Consider the following 25,209-nt stretch of genomic DNA (forward strand, 5'->3'; position numbering starts at 1 on the left):
CATTACAATGTTATTCCTGTTGGAAAAAGTGCTATAATGCATTCAAAACTGTAGAAAAATGTGATGGGAAATTCTCCTGCCATTTTTGGGCTATGGTTTATATGCCCAGACACCTATAACTTTGAAAAAAGCTGTTCTGCTGCTGAGGATTAATTAAGCACCGTCTCTACTACAAGTGATTGATAGACAATCTGTTTTGAAACAGAAACTAACACCATCCATCTTTTGGTTTCAGGAACTGCAAGCTAATGTTTTTGATAGCTGTGGCCATTATAAATGCTTAACTGAGTTTCAAAGGCGAATGGAGTACGACGCTCAGTAGGTGATCTGTTAACACAGTTGTTTAGAGGAGCAACTGACAGTTTTAGAATGTTGCAATAATATTATCTGCCTTTTATGTGGTTTCTGAATGCATAATTGTTTGCTTGAACCACTTATGGGGACTTAACTATTTTTTATATAGGAATAGATTTTTCTTTGCCCTACTGATGACAGTTATTTGAATGAGAGTTTTATTAAATTGTTGCAGGTGTAATATTTTTCACCTAAATTTTCATTTGAAACAATTCCCATTGTTATCACATGGCGTCTGAGGACTGTACACAGTGGATATGCGATGAGTGGCTATGGAGGATACATGGGGTGGGCGGAATTTGAAGGGGTTTGGGAGGGGCTGAGGTTTAGGGGACATGTAAGTAATGTTAGGAGCTGCATTGTTGTCCCAAGAACTGAAGCAGGCCTTCGAACCAACCCACCTCCGCACCTATATGCTTCCCATGTCACACCATGCTTTGCTAAAGCTACCCTGCCCCCCTCCTTCATCTCTCAGATGAAAGAAATGAGCTGGGAATGGGGTTCAGAGGCAGGCTGGCATTTCAGAAGTTGGAAGAGAGCTGGACTCACCTTTCACTGACTCAAGGGGGAAAATTTGGGTCAATGGTTTTTCTCTTGTGCAGGAAATGTACCAATTATTCATAGCACAGCTCATAAAAAGTGACATTAGTGGTACAGTGAATTGTGATGCTACAAAATGATGCAACTCTGAATGTTATAAGCTTACAAGCTCACTGATAATCTTTGTGGGTAATTTTCATTGGAGCTGGACAAGGAAGGGAGAAAAAAAATCATCTCCCCAGTAGACTCCTGTGTGTTTCCTCGTAGCAACTTCCTCGGAGCAATAACTTAGAATTCAATATGAAAAATCATTTGCAATGAAAACAAATTTGTTTGTATTCATGTAATTGTCAGACATCCAATGGAGTTATTCACAAGTCAGTGGTTCCACATTTTATTTTTAAAGAGTCATATTATTCTGTTGCTAAAATGTACATAACCTTCGGGCGACAACATTTAATTGTGGCAGTTCATTTGCGTGTAACCAACATTGGGCAGGTTCTGAGGTTAATTAAACATCCGAATAAACCTGGATGATGCAACTGGGTTGCTTTCTCTTTTAAAAATTTTAAAGAAATGCACAAATTTGTATGTTTGATAAAGTGTGACAGATAAATATTCAAATCAAGATAGTTTTTTGGGGGAAAAAATTACAAAACAAAATAAACAAAAACTAATGTCTCATAAAACCTGTTCTTTAATCCTAACACCCTTTTATCCAGTCTTTTAAAAAAAACTTAAAATGTAGGTTTTTAAAGGATGATGTAGATTTGCTCCCATCCTTACAAAGCCAGGAGGTGCGACATTATCTTCTTGAGAAACTCTCACCACGCACCAACATTTGATATGCTGACACATTGGCAACCTCAATCTCTAATTACATCTGTGTTTGTCAGTTGTTGGCAGGTATATTCTATTTCACCTGATCACAGAAATTGCAGCATAGACTGTAAGAAAACAATTAACATGTTATGCATTGTGGATTTAACAATTTCAAATTGTTAAATTCATCAGGGGCCACAGTCTGAGGATATAGAGTAGACCATCTGGACAGAAATGAGGAGAAATTTCTTCATCCAGACAGTGGTCAGCCTGTGGAATTCGCTACCACAGAAAGTAGTTGAGGCCAAAGCATTGTATGTTTTCAAGAGGCAGTTAGATATATATGAGGCAAAGGGGATCAAAGGATATGGGGGGGTGGTGGAGGCAGGATCAGGCTCTTGAGTTGGATGATCAGCCATAATCAAAATGAATGATGGAGCAGGTTCAAAGGGCTAAATGGCCTACTCCTGCTCCCATTTTCCATGTTTCCACGTAAATTGTAAGATTCTTTTAGTGCATTTTAAAATAGAATAATTTAGCTATCCACAATGAAAATTATGATGTACATCTCAAAAGTTGGTATCTCTGATATTTACATACAAATATGGTTGAATATTTGTACTGGTGATCAAGAAGTGAAAAAGAGTGGATCTGAGAAAAAAATTTGATTTTAACCCAACAGGAAAATAAATTTCACTAGTATCTTTTGGAAATGTTGGACAAGTGCTAACAACTATAAATTAATGTAAAATAACGTGATCATTTATTAGTTTATTAATGATGGGTCAAAATCCTCCAGTATTTGCAGCATCCCATCTCATCACAGTCATACAATTAATAAGATAAATAAGAATACATTACGTATCATAATCTTGAATGACCATTCCCACAGACCAGATTGCCATCAGATATTCATTAAATCCGTTTGGATTTATATAATGTAGAGAGTCAGGTGAGCGAGGATCCCCATTGGAGCCTGTGAAATCAATACCGACCTGGGCATGAAGAGAAAAAAAATAGTCTGCTGAATTTATACACGCCATTCCCTGTAAATGCTCAGCAAGGTAAGTAAACACATCTTTTACATTTCACAAGCTATTCCTTTTGGTTTTTGTTTTATAAACAAAATATACGGGCTTTACTAAGGTGCTGATCTCTGATTAGATGTTTAAACAAAATGAAATGATTGGCTTATCTTCTCTAAATTACAAATTTTGGATCTGTTATTACTAGGCATCGTCAGTATACTTTGCAAATGTACAGGGTCTGATGAAAGGTAATGGACCTGAAACATTTTGGGGAAACTTTAACATGGGTTTAGTTGTGGATGGCAAAGTCCTGAAAAAAAAAACAAGATTGTGTGGGAAACACAGCTCCAACCTACTGTTCACCAATTTCTGCATTCAGTGCATTTGGCTGCACTCCCACTGCATCCCCCCCCTCCCCCCGCCCCCTCAATCCCCTCCAAACCGCCTCGAATCGGGTAGCCCAATAGGGAAAAAAACAATTTGGACCGTACTCTTATTTCCCAGTTTTTACTGGTGTTCCATTTTAAGGTAAACCAGACCAATTTGGACAGTATTCGTATTTCCCAGTTTTTCTTGTTTATTCCTTCTGAGAGGTTGTCAATTTCAGTGGGTTGATTGCTCAACAACAGCAACACTGCTTTTGCAATTTTGTGAGTCATGTGTTTCCTAGTATTTCTGGAACTTCTGAGAGAAAGCAAGGCAAGTACATGGCTGTAATTGAGGGCACTGGGTACATGGCAGGGAAATCTGCCTATAAGTACTAATAACTTCCAGCTGCTTTCTTGTTTGTTTGTGTTAAAGGCTTTACTCACAATACTTGGGCTAGGACATTAATTTTACAACTTTGGAAGTTTCAGCATCTGAAGCTTTGAAGCTTTGACTAATTAGACCAGCATTGGTGCTGCTTACACTGTGCTACTCCAGACCTCAGATGAGCCCCAAGATGATGACCAGCACCAAGAGCAGAAGCGGCAAAAGCTACACAGAAATTTAGTTCAGTAGGACAGTATGGAATCGACAGAGAAATGCAGTTCGCTGTAGACCATGCCAGGCATACTACAAGTAGAGGATAAACTTTCTCAAGAGGTTCAGGGAGTCAAAACCTCTGACAACCAACAGGTAAAGGATCAAACTAGAGTTAATCTTTACTCAAGTTTAAATTATTCAGAGTGAAGCATTGTAAGCACTTGCCTTCTAACTCAATCCTCACCTCGGTGACAGTAGGTGTCTCTTTAGATGCTTTTTTGATCAGACATAAAATGAAATGTCTCTTTACAAATGTACTCAAGTAACAATGCAATCAGCATCCTCCACTCACATATAGTGAACCACAATCGATACACAATTAACATAGGGTGCTTACCTATATCATTTTCTTTTTATATCAATTATATTGCAGCCTTTAGTATTGTGCTTCATCGATTGTTCGTCGGAACAAGCTGAGAGGAGGATCGATTTGTGGCGGGAGAGTGAAGGTAAGCGACTGGCTAATTTTTAGTTTTTCGCGGGGTTTCTTTTTTGTTAAAAAAGTTACTTTAAAAATAAAGTGGAAGTGGGCCGCGGGGTGAGCTGGGAAGGGTTTTTTTTAGCACGTAAAGTTTAAAAGGCAGGCCGCACTATCCAGCGGGCAGCGGAGTGAGTAAGTAGCAGAGTGAGAGCTAAAGGGCTTTGGCTCATCGGGCTTAGTTGGAAACGGGCGAGGCAGGTAGGATTATTTCTTAATTTGCAATAACTTAAACTAGGTAATCAGGATGGAGGGTCATGTGATGTGTTGTTCCTGCATGATGTGGGAGTTGGTGGACCCCACTGTGGTTCCCAGTGAGCATGTCTGCAGTAAGTGTTGGTTGCTTGAGGGACTCCGGCTCAGGGTTGATGAGCTGGAGTCTGAGCTTCGGACACTGCGACATATCAGGGAGGGGGAGAGTTACCTGGACATTGTGTTTCAGGAGGCAGTCACACCCCTTAGACTAACTAATTCAGCCGGGGGTCAGGGACAAGAGGGTGTGGCTGCGAGTGAGGCAGGAAGTGGGATCCAGAAGGTAGAGTTGCAAGAGCCTCAGTCGCTGAATCTGTACAACAGGTTTGAAATTCTTGCTCCCAGTGTGGACGGGAACGGGGACTGCAAGGAGGACGAGCAAACTGCCCACGGCACCGTGGTACAGGGAGCCATTCAGGTGGAGGAAGAAAAAAGAAATGTAGTGGTAATTGGGGATAGTGTAGTTAGGGGCATTGACACTGTTCTCTGTGACCAGGATCGAGAATCCCGAAGGTTGTGTTGCCTGCCTGGTGCTCGGGTCCAGGATATCTCATCTGGGCTGCAGAGGAACTTGGAGTGGGAGGGTAAGAATCCAGTTGTAGTGGTCCAACGACATAGGCAGAACAGGAACAGAGGTTCTGCAGAGGGAGTATGAAAAGCTACGAGCCAAATTAAAAAGCAGAACCAACAAGGTGGTAGTCTCTGGATTACTACCTGAGCCACAAGTGAATTGGCGCAGGGTCAATAAGATTAAGGAGGTAAATGCGTGGCTCAAAGATTGGTGTGGGAGGAATGGGTTTGAATTCATGGGACATTGGCACCAGTATTGGGGAAGATGGGACCTGTTCAGATGGGATGGTCTTCGTCTGAATCGTGCTGGGACCAGAGTCCTGGCGAATCGTATAACCAGGGCTGTAAATAGGGCTTTAAACTAAATAGTGGGGGGGAGGGTTCAGGGGTATGGGGAATTACAAAATCAAAGGTAAAGGAGAGGGTACGAGTGCAGGTTAATGATGAGGACATTCATCTAGTTAAAGGAGTCAAGGGCTCAGGCAGAGTAAAAAAGGTGACAAACACAAGAAGGGAGGTGGTCAACGCAGTGCAAGGAGATGGTCTGGGGAAGGATAACCAGTTTGTGACAGGTAGGGACAGAGCGTGCAATCAAAAGAATGCACTAATAAATCGGGTCCATATAAAGGCTAGCATAAAGACACTTTACCTGAATGCACATAGCATTCGAAACAAAGTGAATGAGTTGATGGCACAAATTAGTACAAATGGGTATGATCTAGTGGCCATTACAGAAACGTGGTTGCAGGGTGACCAGGACTGGGAACTGAATATCCAGGGGTATCAGACATTTCAGAAGGATAGACAGGAAGGAAAAGGAGGTGGGGTAGCTCTGTTAATTAAAGATAACATCAGGGCGGTAGTGAGAGACGATATAGGCTCCAAGGAGCATAATGTGGAATCGTTGTGGGTGGAGATAAGGAATAGTAAGGGGAGAAAGTCACTGGTGGGCATGGTCTATAGGCCCCCAAATAATAACTTTGAGGTGGGTCGGGCTATAAACGAGCAAATAATGGATCCGTGCAAAAACGGAGCAGCAATAATCGTGGGGGATTTTAACCTGCATTGGTTGACTCAAGTCGGATGCGGTGGACTTGAGGAAGAGTTCTTAGAATGCTGTCGGGATAGTTTCCGCGAACAGTATGTTACAGAACCTACGAGGGAGCAAGCTATCTTGGATCTGGTCCTGTGTAACGAGACAGGTAAAATTAATGATCTTCTTGTGAGGGATCCTCTTGGAATGATCCTGGCGGCAAGAAACAACGAGAGACCTCAGAGAGTTGTGAGAGAGAGAGCTGAGGGAGGGAGGGGTTTGGGCCTTGCAGAGGCGTGCACCTTCAAACATCAGAGATACATGTACATTTGTGAGAGAGAGAGGTGTGTGTGTGTGTGAGACAGAGAGAGAGAGACAGAGAGAGAGAGAGAGAGAGGATAAATGTATGTGTGGGGGTGGGGGGGGGTTGTTTGTGATTTGGAAAAATGTGTACGTGAGGGGCAGGTTTGGACCATGGCGAGGTATGAGAGAGAGAGAGTGTGTGTGTCTGTAAGTGAGGGGGGAGGGTGTGTGCGCGTGAGGTGAATGTGTGTGACAGAGAGAGAGGGGGTGAACGTGGGTGTATATGACAGAGAGAGGGGTGAATGTGTGCATGAGAGAGAGAGAGAGAGAGGTGAGAATGTGTGCGTGTGAGAGAGAGGGGGGTGAATGTGTGCATGAGAGAGAGAGAGAGAGGTGTGAACGTGTGCATGAGAGAGAGAGGGGTGAATGTGTGCATGAGAGAGAGAGAGGGGTGAATGTGTGCATGAGAGAGAGGGGTGAATGTGTGCGTGTGAGAGAGAGAGGGGTGAATGTGTGCATGAGAGAGAGAGAGAGAGAGGTGAGAATGTGTGTGTGAGAGAGAGAGAGGGGTGAACGTGTGCGTGAGAGAGAGAGAGGGGTGAACGTGTGCGTGAGAGAGAGAGAGGGGTGAACGTGTGCGTGTGAGAAGGAGGGGTGAATGTGTGCGTGTGAGAGAGAGGGGTGAACGTGTGTGAGAGAGAGAGGGGTGAATGTGTGCGTGTGAGAGAGAGAGGGGTGAACGTGTGTGAGAGAGAGAGAGAGGGGTGAATGTGTGCGTGTGAGAGAGAGAGGGGTGAACGTGTGTGAGAGAGAGAGAGAGGGGTGAATGTGTGCGTGTGAGAGAGACGGGTGAACGTGTGTGAGAGAGAGGGGTAAACGTGTGTGAGAGAGGGAGAGAGGGGTGAACGTGTGTGAGAGAGAGAGAGAGAGAGAGAGGGGTGAACGTGTGCGTGTGAGAGAGAGGGGTGAACGTGAGTCGGCACTTCTCTACACCCCACCCCAATCATCGACCCCTTCTCCCCCATCTACCCCACCCCACAGTCTGAAACAGTATAGTGCCAACCTGGCAGTGCCAATCTGTGCTAAGGGGCAGTGTCAGGGGGCATTGCCAGACCCCTGCCTGGACATGTCCCTCTTTCCTGTTGGCTATACTTACCTTTACAAACCCGGGGAGACTGCCAAGACAGGTTCACGTCAAAGGTGAACGTGCTATAAATGGTGCTGGCATGCCATCACACCAGCGCCCGGTGAAGAGGGGGATGTGCTGGAGAGGGTGCGTGTGAGAGAGAGAGAGGGGTGAATGTGTGCGTGTGAGAGAGTGGGGTGAACGTGTGTGAGAGAGAGGGAGGGGTGAATGTGTGCATGAGAGAGAGGGGTGAATGTGTGCGTGTGAGAGAGAGGTGTGAATGTGTGCGTGTGAGAGAGAGGGGTGAACGTGTGTGAGAGAGAGAGAGGGGTGAACGTGTGTGAGAGAGAGAGAGGGGTGAATGTGTGCATGAGAGAGGGGTGATGGGTGCATGAGAGAGAGGGGTGAATGTGTGCGTGTGAGAGAGAGGGGTGAATGTGTGCATGAGAGAGAGGGGTGAATGTGTGCGTGTGAGAGAGAGGTGTGAATGTGTGCGTGTGAGAGAGAGGGGTGAACGTGTGTGAGAGAGAGAGAGGGGTGAACGTGTGTGAGAGAGAGAGAGGGGTGAATGTGTGCATGAGAGAGGGGTGAATGTGTGCATGAGAGAGAGGGGTGAATGTGTGCGTGTGAGAGAGAGGGGTGAATGTGTGCATGAGAGAGAGGGGAGAATGTGTGCGTGTGAGGAGGAGGTGTGAATGTGTGCGTGTGAGAGAGAGGGGTGAACATGTGCTTGTGAGAGAGAGATGGGTGAATGTGTGCGTGTGAGAGAGGGGTGAATGTGTGCGTGTGAGAGAGAGGGGTGAACGTGTGCGTGAGAGAGAGAGGTGTGAATGTGTGCGTGTGAGAGAGAGGGGTGAACGTGTGCGTGTGAGAGAGAGAGAGGGGTGAATGTGTGCGTAAGAGAGAGAGAGAGAGGGGTGAACGTGTGCGTGTGAGAGAGAGAGAGAGGGGTGAATGTGTGCGTGAGAGAGGGGTGAACGTGTGTGAGAGAGAGAGAGGGGTGAATGTGTGCATGTGAGAGAGAGAGGGGTGAATGTGTGTGAGAGAGAGAGAGGGGTGAATGTGTGCGTGTGAGAGAGAGAGGGGTGAACATGTGCGTGTGAGAGTGAGAGGGGTGAACGTGTGCATGTGAGAGAGAGAGGGGTGAATGTGTGCGTGTGAGAGAGAGAGTGGCGAATGTGTGCGTGTGAGAGAGGGAGGGGTGTGAATGTGTGCGTGTGAGAGAGAGAGTGGCGAATGTGTGCGTGTGAGAGAGGGAGGGGTGTGAATGTGTGCGTGTGAGAGAGAGAGTGGCGAATGTGTGCGTGTGAGAGAGGGAGGGGTGTGAATGTGGGCGTGTGAGAGAGAGAGGGGTGAATGTGTGCGTGTGAGAGAGAGAGTGGCGAATGTGTGCGTGTGAGAGAGGGAGGGGTGTGAATGTGTGCGTGTGAGAGAGAGAGGGGTGAATGTGTGCGTGAGAGAGGGGTGAATGTGTGTGAGAGAGAGAGGGGTGAATGTGTGCGTGTGAGAGAGAGAGTGGCGAATGTGTGCGTGAGAGAGGGGTGCATGTGTGTGAGAGAGAGAGAGAGGGGTGAATGTGTGCGTGAGAGAGGGGTGAATGTGTGTGAGAGAGAGAGAGGGGTGAATGTGTGCGTGAGAGAGGGGTGAATGTGTGTGAGAGAGAGAGAGGGGTGAATGTGTGCGTGTGAGAGAGAGAGTGGCGAATGTGTGCGTGTGAGAGAGGGAGGGGTGAACGTGTGCGTGTGAGAGAGAGAGGGGTGAATGTGTGCGTGTGAGAGAGGGAGGGGTGAACGTGTGCGTGTGAGAGAGTGGCGAATGTGTGCGTGTGAGAGAGGGAGGGGTGAACGTGTGCGTGTGAGAGAGGGAGGAGTGAATGTGTGCGTGTCAGAGAGAGGGGCGGATGTGTGCGTGTGAGAGAGAGAGAGGGGTGAATGTGTGCGAGTGAGAGAGGGAGGGGTGAATGTGTGTGAGAGAGAGAGGGAGGGGTGAATGTGTGCGTGTCAGAGAGAGGGGCGGATGTGTGCGTGTGAGAGAGAGAGAGAGGGGTGAATGTGTGCGAGTGAGAGAGGGAGGGGTGAATGTGTGCGTGTGAGAGAGGGAGGGGTGAATGTGTGCGTGTGAGAGAGAGAGAGGGGTGAATGTGTGCGAGTGAGAGAGGGAGGGGTGAATGTGTGCGTGAGAGAGGGGTGAACGTGTGTGAGAGAGAGAGAGGGGTGAATGTGTGTGAGAGAGAGGGGTGAATGTGTGCGTGTGAGAGAGAGAGGGGTGAACGTGTGCGTGTGAGAGAGAGAGGGGTGAACGTGTGTGAGAGAGAGGGGTGAATGTGTGCGTGTGAGAGAGAGAGGGGTGAATGTGTGCGTGTGAGAGAGAGAGGGGTGAACGTGTGCGTGTGAGAGAGAGAGGGGTGAACGTGTGCATGTGAGAGAGAGAGGGGTGAATGTGTGCGTGTGAGAGAGAGAGTGGCGAATGTGTGCGTGTGAGAGAGGGAGGGGTGTGAATGTGTGCGTGTGAGAGAGGGAGTGGCGAATGTGTGCGTGTGAGAGAGGGAGGGGTGTGAATGTGTGCGTGTGAGAGAGAGAGTGGCGAATGTGTGCGTGTGAGAGAGGGAGGGGTGTGAATGTGTGCGTGTGAGAGAGAGAGGGGTGAATGTGTGTGTGAGAGAGGGGTGAATGTGTGCGTGTGAGAGAGAGAGTGGCGAATGTGTGCGTGTGAGAGAGGGAGGGGTGAACGTGTGCGTGTGAGAGAGGGAGGAGTGAATGTGTGCGAGTGAGAGAGGGAGGGGTGAATGTGTGTGAGAGAGAGAGGGAGGGGTGAATGTGTGCGTGTCAGAGAGAGGGGCGGATGTGTGCGTGTGAGAGAGGGAGGAGTGAATGTGTGCGAGTGAGAGAGGGAGGGGTGAATGTGTGCGTGTGAGAGAGGGGTGAATGTGTGCGTGTGAGAGAGAGGGGTGAACGTGTGCTTGTGAGAGAGAGATGGGTGAATGTGTGCGTGTGAGATGGAGATGGGTGAATGTGTGCTTGTGAGAGAGAGATGGGTGAATGTGTGCGTGTGAGAGAGAGAGGGGTGAACGTGTGCGTGAGAGAGAGAGATGGGTGAACGTGTGCGTGTGAGAGATGGGTGAATGTGTGCGTGTGTGAGAGAGAGGGGTGAACGTGTGCTTGTGAGAGAGAGATGGGTGAATGTGTGCGTGTGAGAGAGGGGTGAATGTGTGCGTGTGAGAGAGAGGGGTGAACGTGTGCGTGAGAGAGAGAGAGAGAGGGGTGAATGTGTGCGTGAGAGAGGGGTGAACGTGTGTGAGAGAGAGAGAGGGGTGAATGTGTGCGTGTGAGAGAGAGAGGTGAACGTGTGCGTGAGAGAGAGAGGTGTGAATGTGTGCGTGTGAGAGAGAGATGGGTGAACGTGTGCGTGTGAGAGAGGGGTGAATGTGTGCGTGTGAGAGAGAGGGGTGAACGTGTGCGTGAGAGAGAGATGGGTGAATGTGTGCGTGTGAGAGAGAGAGGGGTGAACGTGTGCTTGTGAGAGAGAGATGGGTGAATGTGTGCGTGTGAGAGAGAGGGGTGAACGTGTGCGTGAGAGAGAGAGGGGTGAATGTGTGCGTGTGAGAGAGAGGGGTGAACGTGTGCGTGTGAGAGAGAGAGAGAGAGAGAGGGGTGAATGTGTGCGTGAGAGAGGGGTGAACGTGTGAGAGAGAGAGAGAGGGGTGAATGTGTGCATGTGAGAGAGAGGGGTGAATGTGTGTGAGAGAGAGAGAGGGGTGAATGTGTGCGTGTGAGAGAGAGAGGGGTGAACGTGTGCGTGTGAGAGAGAGAGGGGTGAACGTGTGCATGTGAGAGAGGGAGGAGTGAATGTGTGCGTGTCAGAGAGAGGGGCGGATGTGTGCGTGTGAGAGAGAGAGAGGGGTGAATGTGTGCGAGTGAGAGAGGGAGGGGTGAATGTGTGCGTGTCAGAGAGAGAGGTGTGAATGTGTGCGTGTCAGGGAGAAGGGCGGATGTGTGCGTGTGAGAGAGAGAGGGGTGAATGTGTGCGAGTGAGAGAGGGAGGGGTGAATGTGTGCATGAGAGAGGGGTGAACGTGTGCGTGTGAGAGAGGCGAATATGTGCGTGTGAGGGAGATGGGTGAAGTGTGTGAGAGAAAGAGGTGTGAATGTGTGCGTGTGAGAGAGGTCTGAACATGTGATTATATGTGTGTGAGGGGGGGTGAGTGTGCGTGGGAGAGAGGGAGGTGAATGTGTCTCTCTCTTCATAATTTTTGCACAGATATAGCTAGAGAATACTTGTTTACATTTGATTTCTGCATGCGCACCTATTTCGCAGCAAAAAAGGGGCATCGACATTAAGAGAATGCTTCTGGTTCCTAAATGCTTTTGGGAATTCAACAGGGGGATCCATTGCTCAAATGGTTTGGGAAACCGTGATCTAGCTTATTAACTCAGTATCACATTCCAAAGATTCTACCTGACCTGCTGAGTGTTTTCCACAATTTTCTGTTTTATTTGCAAAGATTAAATCAGGCTGATCTTTGCACTAGCTATGTAGTCAATTATTTTATTAAATCATTCGGTTGAGATTTTGAGGGGTGCACATTATCCAATGACTTCAATTTACAGAAGTTGCCACATAGAATGCTGCAAGTTCCACTGATACTGCACTAATGCATTTAAAATTGAAAACAAAATTTACTTACAGTAAAGTTCATCTGACAGCCACCCATAATGTAGTCCAGGAAAGAATATTCTTTCACAATCTGTTGATTAAATAAATAGTTAATTGGATTAACAGTATGGCAAAAAAAAATGATCAAGCGCATTATCAAATTTGCCATGGATTTTATTAATTTCATTTGATTAATTAATTCCATTTTCGTAATCTCCCATCATGGTGTGTATGGCAATTTGGAGAATACAGTCACCTTCACACCTGTCTTTAATTTGATGTTTCTCTAACTGTTCTTTTATCCTCATCTCTTTTCTTTCTCTCAGTCTTTTTTCCTTTTGGGAGAGGTTGTAGGTGGTATGAAATTGATCGGATGGTGAAAGAGGACACAATGGCTGCAGGCTGCATTTGGGATGGGGTCAAATGAAATACATGCCACTCTGGTGATCTTCCTCCTCCCATTCCCTCCTTCAATCTCATTAATGCCAATCAATCCCAATGTCTCCCATGTTCCCTTCACCTTCTCATATCTCCTTGCCTTTCTACAGCCATCACTTCCATTACTACCCCTACCTCTTATTCACCAAAAGGGCCCACTCAATCCCTTTTTTCTCTTCATCCGAGTTCCGTTGTTACTCACATCACTCAACCCTCTATCCACTCCTCCCATAGTTCAATGATGAGAAGCTAAAGACCTCGTCACCTTCATCCTGTTTTGCTTCACTTTCCCCTTCCGAATACGCAAAGGCATTCAAAATTCAATTTAATTGTTTCATTTAAAAATAAAATTTGAATGAGGAAATGGCAATGGGGTTAGAAGAATCCTCTTAAATTACATGTCAATGACTTTCTAATTCCACTGTCTTTTTAAGTAATGTATTTCAGGTATTAATTATCTCAAGTGTGAAGAAATCTTATCATTTCCCTTCTTATTCTTCTGCCAATTATTTAAAAATCTATGGCCTCTGGTTATCAGCCCAGTTGCTAGAGGAATGTTTCTCCCTACTAGCTCTACCAAAACCCCACATAATTGTGAATGCTTCTTAGATCTCCCCTGAACCTTCCCCACTTCAAGAAGAACAATCCCAGATTTTCCAATCTCTTAACATACTGAAGCCCCTTATCCTTTGCATCATCCTCTATACCATCGCAAAGACCTTGACATCCCTTCCGTCCTGTGGTGCCCAGAACTATACACAAATTCTCCAGCTGAGGCCTAATCAGGGGCCCGTAAACGTCTAGCATACTTTGTCGCTTTTGGATTCCATACCCCATTTACAAAGCCAAGTAACCCATATGTTTTCTTAACTGACTTCCCAACCTGTCCTGTCACCTTCAAAGATTTGTGAATATGCACCCACAGGTCCCTCTGTTTCTGCACCCTCTGCAAAAATAGTACCAATTAGATTATACTGTCTCTTTGTTTCCCCAAAAGTGGATCACTTCACACTTATTCATTTTAACTTGCATCTACCATCATTCCCGCAGCTGTGTACATGGAACTTGTTCCATGTTAAATACATCAAAATTGCACTCTTTATACTAAGGTCCAGATAATAAGTAAATGGTTCCTAAATTGAACCTCCAGTGATTGAACCTCCAGTCAGAAAAACACTCCTACTCTATTCCTGCTATCCCACAGCCAATTAGATACCCAGGATAACACAACTCATTTTATATCACATGCTTCTACTTTCAAACAAGTCTGTTATGTGACACTGTACTAACTCTGATTGCCCTTTGCAAAACCAGACAAGTGAATGGACAGAGAGCTGTCCATAGAACCACAGAATCCCTACAGTACAGGAGGAGGCCATTTGGGTCTGCAGGGACCCTCTGAAGAGCATCTTATGCAACTCTGCACGTCCAACTCAGGCATGAACATTTGGCCCTTAGTTGGGTAGGCTGACCTCCCTCAATATCAATCAGGTGCTGCAGTGTAGCAGCATTGGGAGGATGGCGGCCAAAGATACTTCTCAGCGCAAGCATCATGCAAACAGGAATGGCTCGTCAACGATCCTGCAAACTCGAGTAAGTTCAGCAGGGATACAATCCCAGCCCATGGAATTCCATGGTCACTGACTGTGACTCCTCTCTGGGGTAAGTGATAATTCTTCAGGTCTTGGTTATATAGAGTTAATGGTTATCCTTTCCAAATATCAGTAAAGCACAAATAGGTAAATTATTGACTTCTACCTTTTGGGTTGTGAAAATTGAACAACATGAAGTTAATCTCTGTCACAGATTCCTCTTTGTCACTTTCTTCCCTGTCAGCTAAATGCACTGAAATTAATACAATAATTCCACAAGTGTGTAGGTACTTTCCAGTCAAAGTTATGTTGTTTAATACCAGGTTATTGTAAAAGATGTAAAGAGGCTCATTTTGTTTAAACTTTTATTTTGGCCATTAGAAATTAAACTTAGTGGCAGATTTTTAAAATTCTGAAAACATTTTGGAAATTCCCAGTTTCCTCTCCTAAACCTAATGCTGCCTTCATTGGCTTTGGTTATGGGTGTGGCGGTTCTCTCAAGTATTTTGTCTGAATTCTCATTTAGATCCTGGATCATTCTACATAAGGATGTGTCACAGTTAACTGCAGTCCTTTATTTAGCATGATTCCAATGCAATTCAGCATGGATCGTCTGGGCCAGAACACATCAAAGATCAAGACTTCTTGGCAGAGATTTCATCTCGAGGTCTTTGGATTGCTGTCAAGACATCTTGGTTAGTTTTCTCCTTCTTCCCTCAAGCTCTAAATTCTCTTGTGCTTTCCCCTTAGGAATTACTAATAATTGAAAACAGAGTTACGAAAGGAAAAGGTTCAAAATTCAAAGGGTTACAGTGTTAAAATTATGCAACTTTGACTTTGTAAGGTCAAACAGTTTATTTTTATAAGTTACATAAATAGATACTTATTTAGGTGTATTATATAAAATATTTAATACAGGAGTGAGAGAAAATGGCTTTGCTGCCCAACGTAATTGTTGTAAGAAAGATTTGAAGAAAGCAAATCACATTAAGGAAAATAATTTGCATTGCTAGTTAAATTTGCCTCTGAACTACACTTTTGCAAGTTCCAGTCCCACCATAGACTGACACATATAAACTAGGTTGGGAGGCGATGGCCTAGTGGTATTATTGCTAGACCATTAATCTAGAAACTCAGCCAATGTTCTGGGGACCCAGGTTCAAATCTCACCATGGCTGGTAGTGGAGTTTGATTTCAATAAGAAATATCTGGAATTAAGAATCTACTGATGACCATGAAACCGTTGTTGATTGTCAGAAAAACCCATCTGGTTCATTTTAATGCACGGTAGCACAGTGGTTAGCACTGCTGCTTCACAGTACCAGAAACCCAGGTTCGATTCCTGGCTTGGGTCACTGTCTGTGTGGAGTCTGTATGTTCTCCCCATGTCTGCATGAGTTGCCTCCGGGTGCTCCGGTTTCCTCCCACATTCTGAAAGACGTGCTGGTTGGTTGCATTGACCCAAACAGGCGCCGGACTGTGGCGACTAGAGGAATTTCACAGTAATTTCATTGCAGTGTTAACGTAAGCCTTACTTGTGACTAATAAATAAAATTTAACTTTAATGTCCTTTAGGGAAGGAAATCTGCTACCCTTGTCTAGTCTGGCCTATACATGATAACACCATGATACCAGAGCCACAGAATGTGGTTGACTCTTAACTGCCATCGGGCAACTAGGGATGGGCAATAAATGCTGGCCAGCCAGCAATGCCCATGTCCCATGAATAACAAAAACAGAATTGGTGCATTACTGAAGGAGCATTGTTGGAGGTGCTGTCTTTCTCATGCAATACACCAAGGACACTTTTAGATGCACTTTCTTTGAAGAATGTGGAGTTTTGCTGGTGTCGTAGCCCACATTCCTCCCTCAACTCATACCACCAAAGGAAGAGGATTAATTGGTTATTCATCTTACTGTGTTATCTTGCTGTGTTTAAATTGACTGTATCAGTTGCCTACAGAGCTGTGTAATTATTCATTATCGTGCAGTTATTTGGAACTTACCAAGGGTGTGAAAAGTGCGATATAAATGCCAATTTACCTTCTACACTTAATCTTAACATTGGACAAGAAAGGAACAAGGAAGGGAAATAATTATACGTCTACCTTTACTGCCTGGGCAGTTAAACTAATCCATAACCTCAAAGTCACACAAAGGGTATATTCCCACGATATTATGCTAGTTTAATTTAGAAACATTTTATTAAACAAAAAAAAATCCAAACATACCTGACATGATTTAACAATCACAGTCCCTGAATTTTTGTAATTCTTCTTTTTCTGCTTTTTCTTTGGATTAATACATTCAAACTCCGTCTGTGAGAGAAACATGAATATCAGAATCTGAGTACTGTATTTTGTAATGATATCAATGTGGTGATACTACTAAACCCAATAGCTGAGGGAAAATTTCCTTTTGACATCAAAATGCTTAAACAATTGAACGTTGCCTCTCAAAATATACAGTAACAATATTCATGGCCTCTGTACTGACCAAGGGGTAAAAACTGTTTTGCCTCGTATCCATTTTATGCCCAAGAAAACATTCAAATTTAGCAGTGGGTGAATCACACCCATTTTGCACAGGCTTTAATGCCACTGCCATGTGCCCCATGAATATATTAATGAGGGGCCTAATGTCTGTTAGAAATAGGTGAACAGACCTTCCAATTAAGTCATAATTTGATGTCAATTATTCAATGGAAGTCACTGATATATAAGGGGGCCACAGGTGACACTGTTTTGTTGGTGGAGAATTGTGTGTGGAGTTGGATCAAAGAAATAAAGGTATTTTATGAAGAAGCAGAACTCGTGTCTACTCTACAGCAACCAAGAGGCTAAAACAATGTCCACTGAAGGATCCTTTTACAAAATTAGTTAGTGAGTGTTAGCCTGCCTCATTCAGATTGCATGAGCAGTTTGCCAACTAAAGGCAATTTAGCAAAATATATGTTTCTTGAAGCCAGACAAAGCAAACACAGGTGTCAGAATTGTGCATTCCTCCCAATAGACCTCACTCTAAACCCCGCCATGTGCTCACCCAACGGTCAAGCTGTGAAGATGCATCCAATGCTGTCAGCAGAATGAATGTGCAAATAAAGCCAGGGAACTGGTTTTTATATTTTCATGGTTCCAGACTAATTTCTATTCCTAAATTTTTACAAGTGAATTTGATTGCGCAACCTGTGGTCAATGTGTCATAACTTAGCTGGGTCTGAAGCAACTAACGTTTATTTACAACATACTATCTTAGAGTCTTGCAGCTTAGTAGCTGCTAGGATTGATCTGAGACACAAGCCCCACTTGCTCGGGTGAACCCTCAGCCTGGTCCCCCGATTGGCTTTGTGACCCTATCAGCCAATTGCCCCTTAAAAGAGCCAGTCACCACACAATGGTACCTCCAGGCAGGGAGACAAGTGTAGCAATTTAATCACATCAGAAATTATTGCTAGTGTCGAGAGAAATGAGCTCTCCCAATGTTCCACGGTGGCCCTGAAGAGCATTAATTGGCTGGAGATAGACTTCCACCCCTTACGCAGGAGGAAGCCCTGCCTCAGAGATCTGCTGGACCATCTAATTGGCTGGCATTGTTGTTGTCCCGGCAGCACCAGGACTCACTAGCAGTGGCCAGGACAGGAACTACAAGAAGTCTCCAGATTCTAAGTTCCAGAGTCAGGAACCTTGAGTGTGGGGGAGTCTCACAGTCCAGAGGGGAGGTGAGGCTTGGACAGTAGTGTGGGGATCATGATGGAGAGGCCTTGGGGAAGGGAGCACTCTGGGGCAGAGAGGAGGTGCCCGATGTGGAAAGGGATTCCTGAGGGATGTGCCCTCTCCTTCCTGCCTGAGGTCCAAGGAGGATAACGTGCGAGACTATCATCCCTATCCACCCACTGAACTCCTCCTTCCAGCCTCAAAGTTGTAGACAGGCAGACTCCCAGCCAGAAGAAGGATAATTGCTTTCTTTGTCATGGTAGCAAGGTGAACAGATGGCAGACAGAAAAAATGCCACAGCCACATTAGAAAGACATGGTGATAGCAACAGATGACGCAAGGTGGGAGGAGGCTCAAGTGGAGCACAAGCAACATCATAGACCCATTGGGTCGAATGGCCTCTTTGCAATTATAGTATGCAAAATTAATCATCATATTTGATAGGCATCCAGAGACCTGATTTTACATGAATAACCAAATACAAATAACAAGTATACACACAAAAAACAAAACTGCAGATTTCAGCATCATATGCATATTGAACTGTGACCAACTGAAAGCAAAATCAAAACTAAATCTTACTGCGTTCTGCGATGCTTCTTGAAATTTGGCAACATTGGTCTCAAATGCACCTATTAAGTCATGTGACCCATCATTATCATAGTCATAGCATTCCACCTAAAAGAAGTCGAGATGTGTGTTAGTAAAAAGCAGCAAACATTCCTTCCTCATCCCAACCCTGAGGAATTACACCATTTTCACATAAAATGCAACTTTAATGACTTTTGAGTCAAACTGCAAGTCACATACCTCTGCATATCACCAAACTAAGCTACACAGAGCACAGTAAATTTACACATTTGCCATAAAGAAATTAAATTATTCAATTATAATTTATGTAACGCAGTAACAAACACAGTCTCTCAGAAAGTTAAAATAGTCCTTTTAATTTCTTGTTTTGTAGCAGCTCAAAAAATGGTGACTGATCAACAAGTTTATCTTCTAAGCTATGATGCCATTCCAAATGTTCTGAAAGTTTAAGAATTGTACTATAATGTATCCCTATATATGTAGATTTTTAAAACTTTCATAAAGACCCTAAATTTTGGTAGTTAACATTTGGTAGAAACAATGTCTAACATCTATTGATTAAAATCCCTTCTCCACAAAGAATGTGGCCCAGACTTGGTTTATTTCATATAACTTACAGGCAAATGAAAATAAATTACAATTAAATATACTGAAACATACAAAACATTGCCTGGCACAATGAAACACCATTCAAATTAAAGAATGAATTGTTGCTGAGTAAACAGAAAGACAATAAAATGGTCAGATTTTTCCAGAGTGTTTCACAATGTACTCCATTAGTTAGACTTGCTCATATGTATTTTGACTCTTTTTTAAAAAACTACATAGCTGCCAGAGGTGCAAACTTATTCCAGTGCAAAAGGGCATCTCAGACTTCAGTGAACAAGGTAACGTATGTACTAATGTATGTAACTAATGAGATTTAAATATTGAGAAATAAGAAAGGAAGGATGGAGAAAGATTGGGAGTTAAAATGTATGAATTCAAAGTCAGATCAGGAAAAGAAAGATAAATAGAATGAGAGAGTAGATTAGATTGAAAGAGTATGAAAAAAATAATAAAATTTACAATTACTGTACTGTTTAAAAAGTATTTGTGCAGTTAATGATTAGACGGAATCCGGGATTTTCCACCCCTGTTCGTATCAGGAAAATATTGTGAGAAGTTCAAAGTCACATTTTAAGCAGTGTGAAAGCATGACACAATTGTCCCCTCCCCCATCAGTGACGAGCCGCGTTTGACGTCAAACGTCATTATAATAAATTAACATATTATCAGACTCATAGGCCAGAATTGTCCCCACAAGCGCCCCCGCACCCTGCTCCCTCCGCCCATCAAAAAATCCATCCATGGCGGTGTGATTTCAGAACGGCATGAAGCATTCCTGGTCTCTGAAGGAGTGTACCTGTACTCCCAGGGGAGCTCAGGCGAGTAGCATTCCAGGGGAGGGGGCGGTCATACTGGCACTGCCGGGAGGAAGGGGTGTACCTCGGTCAACTGTTTGCTCACTGTGTGCTGGGGTGGCCTTTAAAATGGCACCCAGATCATCAAGCGTCCAAGTTGATGGTGGGCTGGGCAAACCAGAGGCCACCATACCAGTGATACGTCGTGGGCTTGGTTTCATTGGTCAGAACATTGGATATAGGAGTTGTACAGGACATTAGTAAGGTCACACTTAGAATACTGTGTACAGTTCTGGTCACCCGATTATAAAAAGGATATTATTAAACTAGAAAGTGTGCAGAAAAGATTTACTAGGATGCTACCGGGACTTGATAGTTTCAGTTATAAGAGGAGGCTGGATAGACTGGGACTTTTTTCCCTGGAACGTAGGAGGCTTAGGGGTGATCTTATAGAGATCTATAAAATAATGAGGGGCATAGATAAGGTAGATAGTCAACATCTTTTCCCAACGGTAGGGGAGTCTAAAACTAGAAGGCCAAAGGTTTAAGGTGAGGGGGGAGAGATACAAGAGTCCAGAGGGGCATTTTTTTCACACAGAGGGTGGTGAGTGTCTGGAATAAGCTGCCAGAGGCTATGGTAGAGATGGGTACATTTTTGTCTTTTAAAAAGTATTTAGACAGTTACATGGGTAAGATGGATATAGAAGGATATGGGCCAAATGTGGGCAATTGGGACTGGCTTAATGGTAAAAACTGGGCGGCATGGACAAGTTGGGATGAAAGCCTGTTTCCATGCTGTAAACCTCCATGACTCTGTGACCTGCGACTTTAAACTTCTTTTTTCATAGTGCTCCATGCACCATTTGACAGAGAAAACAGCCATTGCCATTGGCAGCTTCAACACCACTTTTCCCACCCAACACAGGACTTTGCTGATATTTAGGAAAATCCTGGCCTTAATCTTCCATGGTAAGTTTAATGGGCAATTACTGTATTACTTCATGAAAATCATTTGGGTTTTGGATGCTGCTTTTGCAAAGCTAATTGTAAAACGTGCGCACTGACTAGTAATTTGTGGTCATTCACAATTCATGGGTATCACTTCTTCGCTCTAAATTGCTGGCTAATTTGCAATGGTGTGGGAACAGTGTGCATTATTCTGACCTTGGTTTTATCCCCCAGTAAAATCTGATCCAGTCAGACATGGTTAAATTTTAGAAAGTTACATTTTAGAAAGGTCAACATTTAAACCATTTCTCAGACTCATATGTACACTGTTCCAGGGTTGAAAACAGTAAATTTGTTTTTAAAAAAGCTGTATTTTCGATACTAGCAGCAACACTGTCCCACCCACGCAATGATGGAACACAGAATTCGCAAACACTATTCATGAGAGGGAATGTGGCCCGGAATTACACGCACAGCTGAGCAATAACACATCAGCCAATGACTAGCTAGAAAAACAGATGCCTTTCTCTCGGGATCAAATTTCAGACCAAGCTGTAAGCAATAAAACCCTGCACTGTAACTACACAATCATGTCAATAAACCACAGTAAATAGTTTCTCATCCTTCCAATTAATGAGAACTGATCTTTTGACTATGTATAGAATCATGTTCTTTATTTAAGCAAAACTGAATACCTTGATTGGCCTCTGCAAGTCACCATTACAGAGAGAATGCAAAGGGATTCTAAATGCTTTCCAACTAGGATTCAAGTTGTTCTTAATGACCTGAAAAAAAAAAAGGAAAGACATTGAAAGCACAAAATAAAGTTTTAAAAATTATTCCACAATGATTGTGTATACAACCATCACCTCTGGAGGCCCCTTGGTGATAATGTTGGCGACCTTATCTGAAGCCATGAAGAAAGGATCCACATTTATGTCAACACCACCAGCTGTGCCTCGCCACTACTTCTCAGACCCTCATTGCCCTATGGTGTCAAACTGCTTGTCTAACACCAGCACCTCCTGACTCTTCACTCCAGCAAGATCTTCCAGTCCCGCCAATGGAACACCCCTGCCGCGGGTTTCACAGCAGGGTGGGGTGCATTCAACGGGAAGCTCCATTGACAATGGTGGGACCAGAAGATCCCACCAGCATTCAATGGTGGGCCACCTCCACGAAATACATGGCGGGTTGCGTGGAAAATCCCACCCTTGGTCTTGGATAAGCCAACTGTAGAAGTTGCTGGGTTGTACAGATGACAACAAGGGACTAACAAGCAGAAGTGTTTATTCAATAATCTTAGCAGCTTACATGCTGTGTGTCTGCCCATGCTGGGGAAGAACTCCCACGCTACTAATATGTAAATATCATCCCGGTGTATGTGTGACTACCCGGTCCACGGCTTCCCCATTTAAGTTGGGACAACAGGCATGTGACAATGTAGGATAGCAGTGACAGATTATAAACTATTTACAATGGACAGAGCACAAACTTGGCTACAAAACCTAAACTACCTACAAGATGCAGACCCACAACTTTTTAACAAACGCAATCCATTTGTAAACTAGGTCAGTACATAAGTTCTTGAACTTTGAATGGGACCTATTCAAGCACCCTGAGCATGTGATTGCCATTTGGCTGTGCTGGGGATGCCCTAAGGCTGTTGTCCTCAGGGTGGATGGCATCAGGCACCCTTGCAGTGTGCCCAGCGGCTGCTGCTGCATCAGTCTCAGAAAGGACCTCCATTTCCACTGGTGCAAAAGGTGCAGATTGCAGACTCGATGAGGTGGTGGTTTGGGTATCTGCAACAGGTGACACCAGTTACTGATGTAGGCAGCACTGTCCAAGGCAACCACATCGCTGTTTGGTTGGCGGGGGGGGCGGGGCATGGCTGTGTATCACTGCCAGTTTATCGTGATTGTGTGTGGTTTGGATCCTGACCATTTGGCCTGGTTCTAGAGTGCAGAGTCTGAGGATATTGCAGTCATGATACCTTTTACCTCTTCGTCACTGCTTCACGAGGATGGCACCCACACTTGTTTCCACCTTTGGTTGCGGAAGGGCCTTAGTGACAGAGATCATGGTTCTGGTGCACCTGGAGAACATTCTGTGTGCTGATAAGGGCAGGCCCTGTTTCAGCATGTTTCGCAGGCTTGAGTAGTGTAACATTAAAGTCCATGTTATGTTGGACATATTTCTGAAGGAGACGCTTTGCTGAGTGTACCGACTGTTCTGCCAGACCATGTAATTGTGGGTAAAGGGGGATACTTGTGATGTGCTCCAAGTCCAATGTTTGCGCAAAGTTCTTGAACTTCCTGGAAACGAACTGCTGAGCATTATCCCTCATTATGCTCTGGGAGATGCCATGTGCAGAGAAATGTCTCTTCAGGTTGCCGATGACAGTATTACTTCTCAGACTGGGAGATAGTCAATTTCATACCAACCAGAGCACAAGTCAACCAGGACCAAATGCTGCTTTCCGTTCCATTCGAATATATCAGTTGGTGTGAGTGACCACAAGAGGGACCTCATATAGATGCAATGCTTCTTTGGTTTGAAGAGGCTTAAGTGTGTTGCAGGGTACACATCTGGACACTTCCCTCTATATCCACAAGCAAGGAGGGCCAGTACAAGGATGCCTTTGCCCTACACCTTTTTGTTTCTAACCCCAGGTACCCTTAGTGGAGTTGCTGGGTATAGTACCTCTGCAGAGGGGTGGGGATGATGATTCCCTGGCCATGCAGCATCAGTCCATCTTGCATGGTTAATTCTACTCTCGTAGCGAAGAAGGTATGGAACTCATGGGGAAGCTCCTATAGTGATGCTGGTCAGCCTTTCATAATGACACCATGGCGCTGCCTATTTGTGAGATCTGCCTGTAAGGCAGCTTTGAGTTTGTCAACAGTACTTGAATCGCCATGATGTCAATGTCCACCTCACAATCTGCCTGGTCAGCGGCGGGTGGGTAGGCCCTGGAGAGGGCATCAGCAGGGCACAGCTCCTCACAGCACTTGTAAAGGACAGAGAGGTTGTAGTGTTGTAGCCTGAGCATCGTGTGCTGCAGTTGTGCTGACACAGTATGAAGAGGCTTTTGGAAAATATTATGAGTGGCTGGTGCTCAGTTTCAACATTGTCAGGACACATAAGTGAAGTCATAAAATCTCTGACAAGTAAAGATATGAGTACAGGTGCTCAAAAATTAAAGTATTGTAACACCGGAGGGGCTGAGAGTGCCTGCTCGAGTTTGGTGAATGCCACAGTGTGATGCTGCTGCCACACCATTTGGCATCTTGGTGAAGCAGCTGACAAAGGGTCCAGTCACCTCACTGTAGCAAGGAATGAACTTGGATAAATAATTCATCATGCCAAGGAAATGCTGCAAGCATGTTTGCACTTGGGAATGGACATTTGTCATGTAGCCATTAAATTGAATGGGATCTGGCTTCACACCATCGGTTGTAAGCAGATGACCCATATAGGGAACCTAGCTAACCCTGAATCTGCATTCAGCAAGGTTGAGCTTCAACTATATGTTTCTGATCCTATCAAGGACCAAACGCAGACATGTGTAATGTTCTTGCATTGTACAATCCCAAACCAGAATGTCATCAACGATAATTTCACAGAGTTATCCTGCAAAGAGATGCTCCATGCACCCTGGAAGACCCCACAGGGCATGCAAAGAAAACAGTAACTGCCTACCAGAGACAGGAATGTAGTGAGCTTCGAGAATTCTTCATCCAGTGGAATTTTCCAAAACCTGCACTTCACATCCAGGATACTGAAAACATTGGCACTGGACATGTCAGCCATAATCTGTTCATCCATCCTCATGGGATGATGATGTCTTAGCTGTGTCTTGCTTAAGTGAACTGGGTCGATGCAGAGCCTGACTGTGCCATCTTTCTTTATTGCAGCTATCATCACTGAAACCCACTCTGTGGCCTCGTCTATGAGGGCTATGACACTCAGTCTCGTCATTCGATCCAATTCGTTGACCTCCTTGTTTGAGGAAGGATGTGGTGGCACTGGAGGTAGATCAGAGGAGGTTCACCAAATTGATTCTGGGGGTGAAAAGGGTTGACGTAGGAGGAGAGATTAAACAATTTGGGCTTATACTTGCTGGAGTTTAGAAGGATGGGAGGTTATCTGATTGAGGCATATAAAAACTAAAAGGAGTTGATAATGTAAATGTAGACCAAATGTTTCCCCTTATGGGGCAATCTAGAACAAGAGGTTACAGGTATAGGTTGAGGGGTGGTAGATTTAAAACTGAGATGAGTAGGAACTACTTCTCGCAGAGATTGGTGAATTTGTGGAACTCGCTGCCCCATAGT

General features: G+C 44.7%; 1 protein-coding gene across 3 annotated transcripts in view; it reads right to left on the bottom strand.

The window, feature by feature from the left end:
* Nucleotides 1-25,209, bottom strand: part of LOC144495699 (copine-3-like) — an 84,367-nt gene that overhangs the window by 28,387 nt on the left and 30,771 nt on the right. For all 3 annotated transcript variants that reach the window (XM_078216033.1, XM_078216031.1, XM_078216032.1), the window contains exons 7-11: nucleotides 21,565-21,654; nucleotides 18,510-18,605; nucleotides 16,446-16,532; nucleotides 12,216-12,275; nucleotides 2,578-2,711 (exon numbers count right to left, since the gene is read on the bottom strand). In XM_078216033.1, the coding sequence (XP_078072159.1) occupies nucleotides 2,578-2,711; nucleotides 12,216-12,275; nucleotides 16,446-16,532; nucleotides 18,510-18,605; nucleotides 21,565-21,654 (467 nt within the window). The remainder of the gene's footprint in view (nucleotides 1-2,577; nucleotides 2,712-12,215; nucleotides 12,276-16,445; nucleotides 16,533-18,509; nucleotides 18,606-21,564; nucleotides 21,655-25,209) is intronic.

This window comes from Mustelus asterias, chromosome 7 (genome assembly GCF_964213995.1).
Source record: "Mustelus asterias chromosome 7, sMusAst1.hap1.1, whole genome shotgun sequence".
NCBI classification, from domain to species: domain Eukaryota; kingdom Metazoa; phylum Chordata; class Chondrichthyes; order Carcharhiniformes; family Triakidae; genus Mustelus; species Mustelus asterias.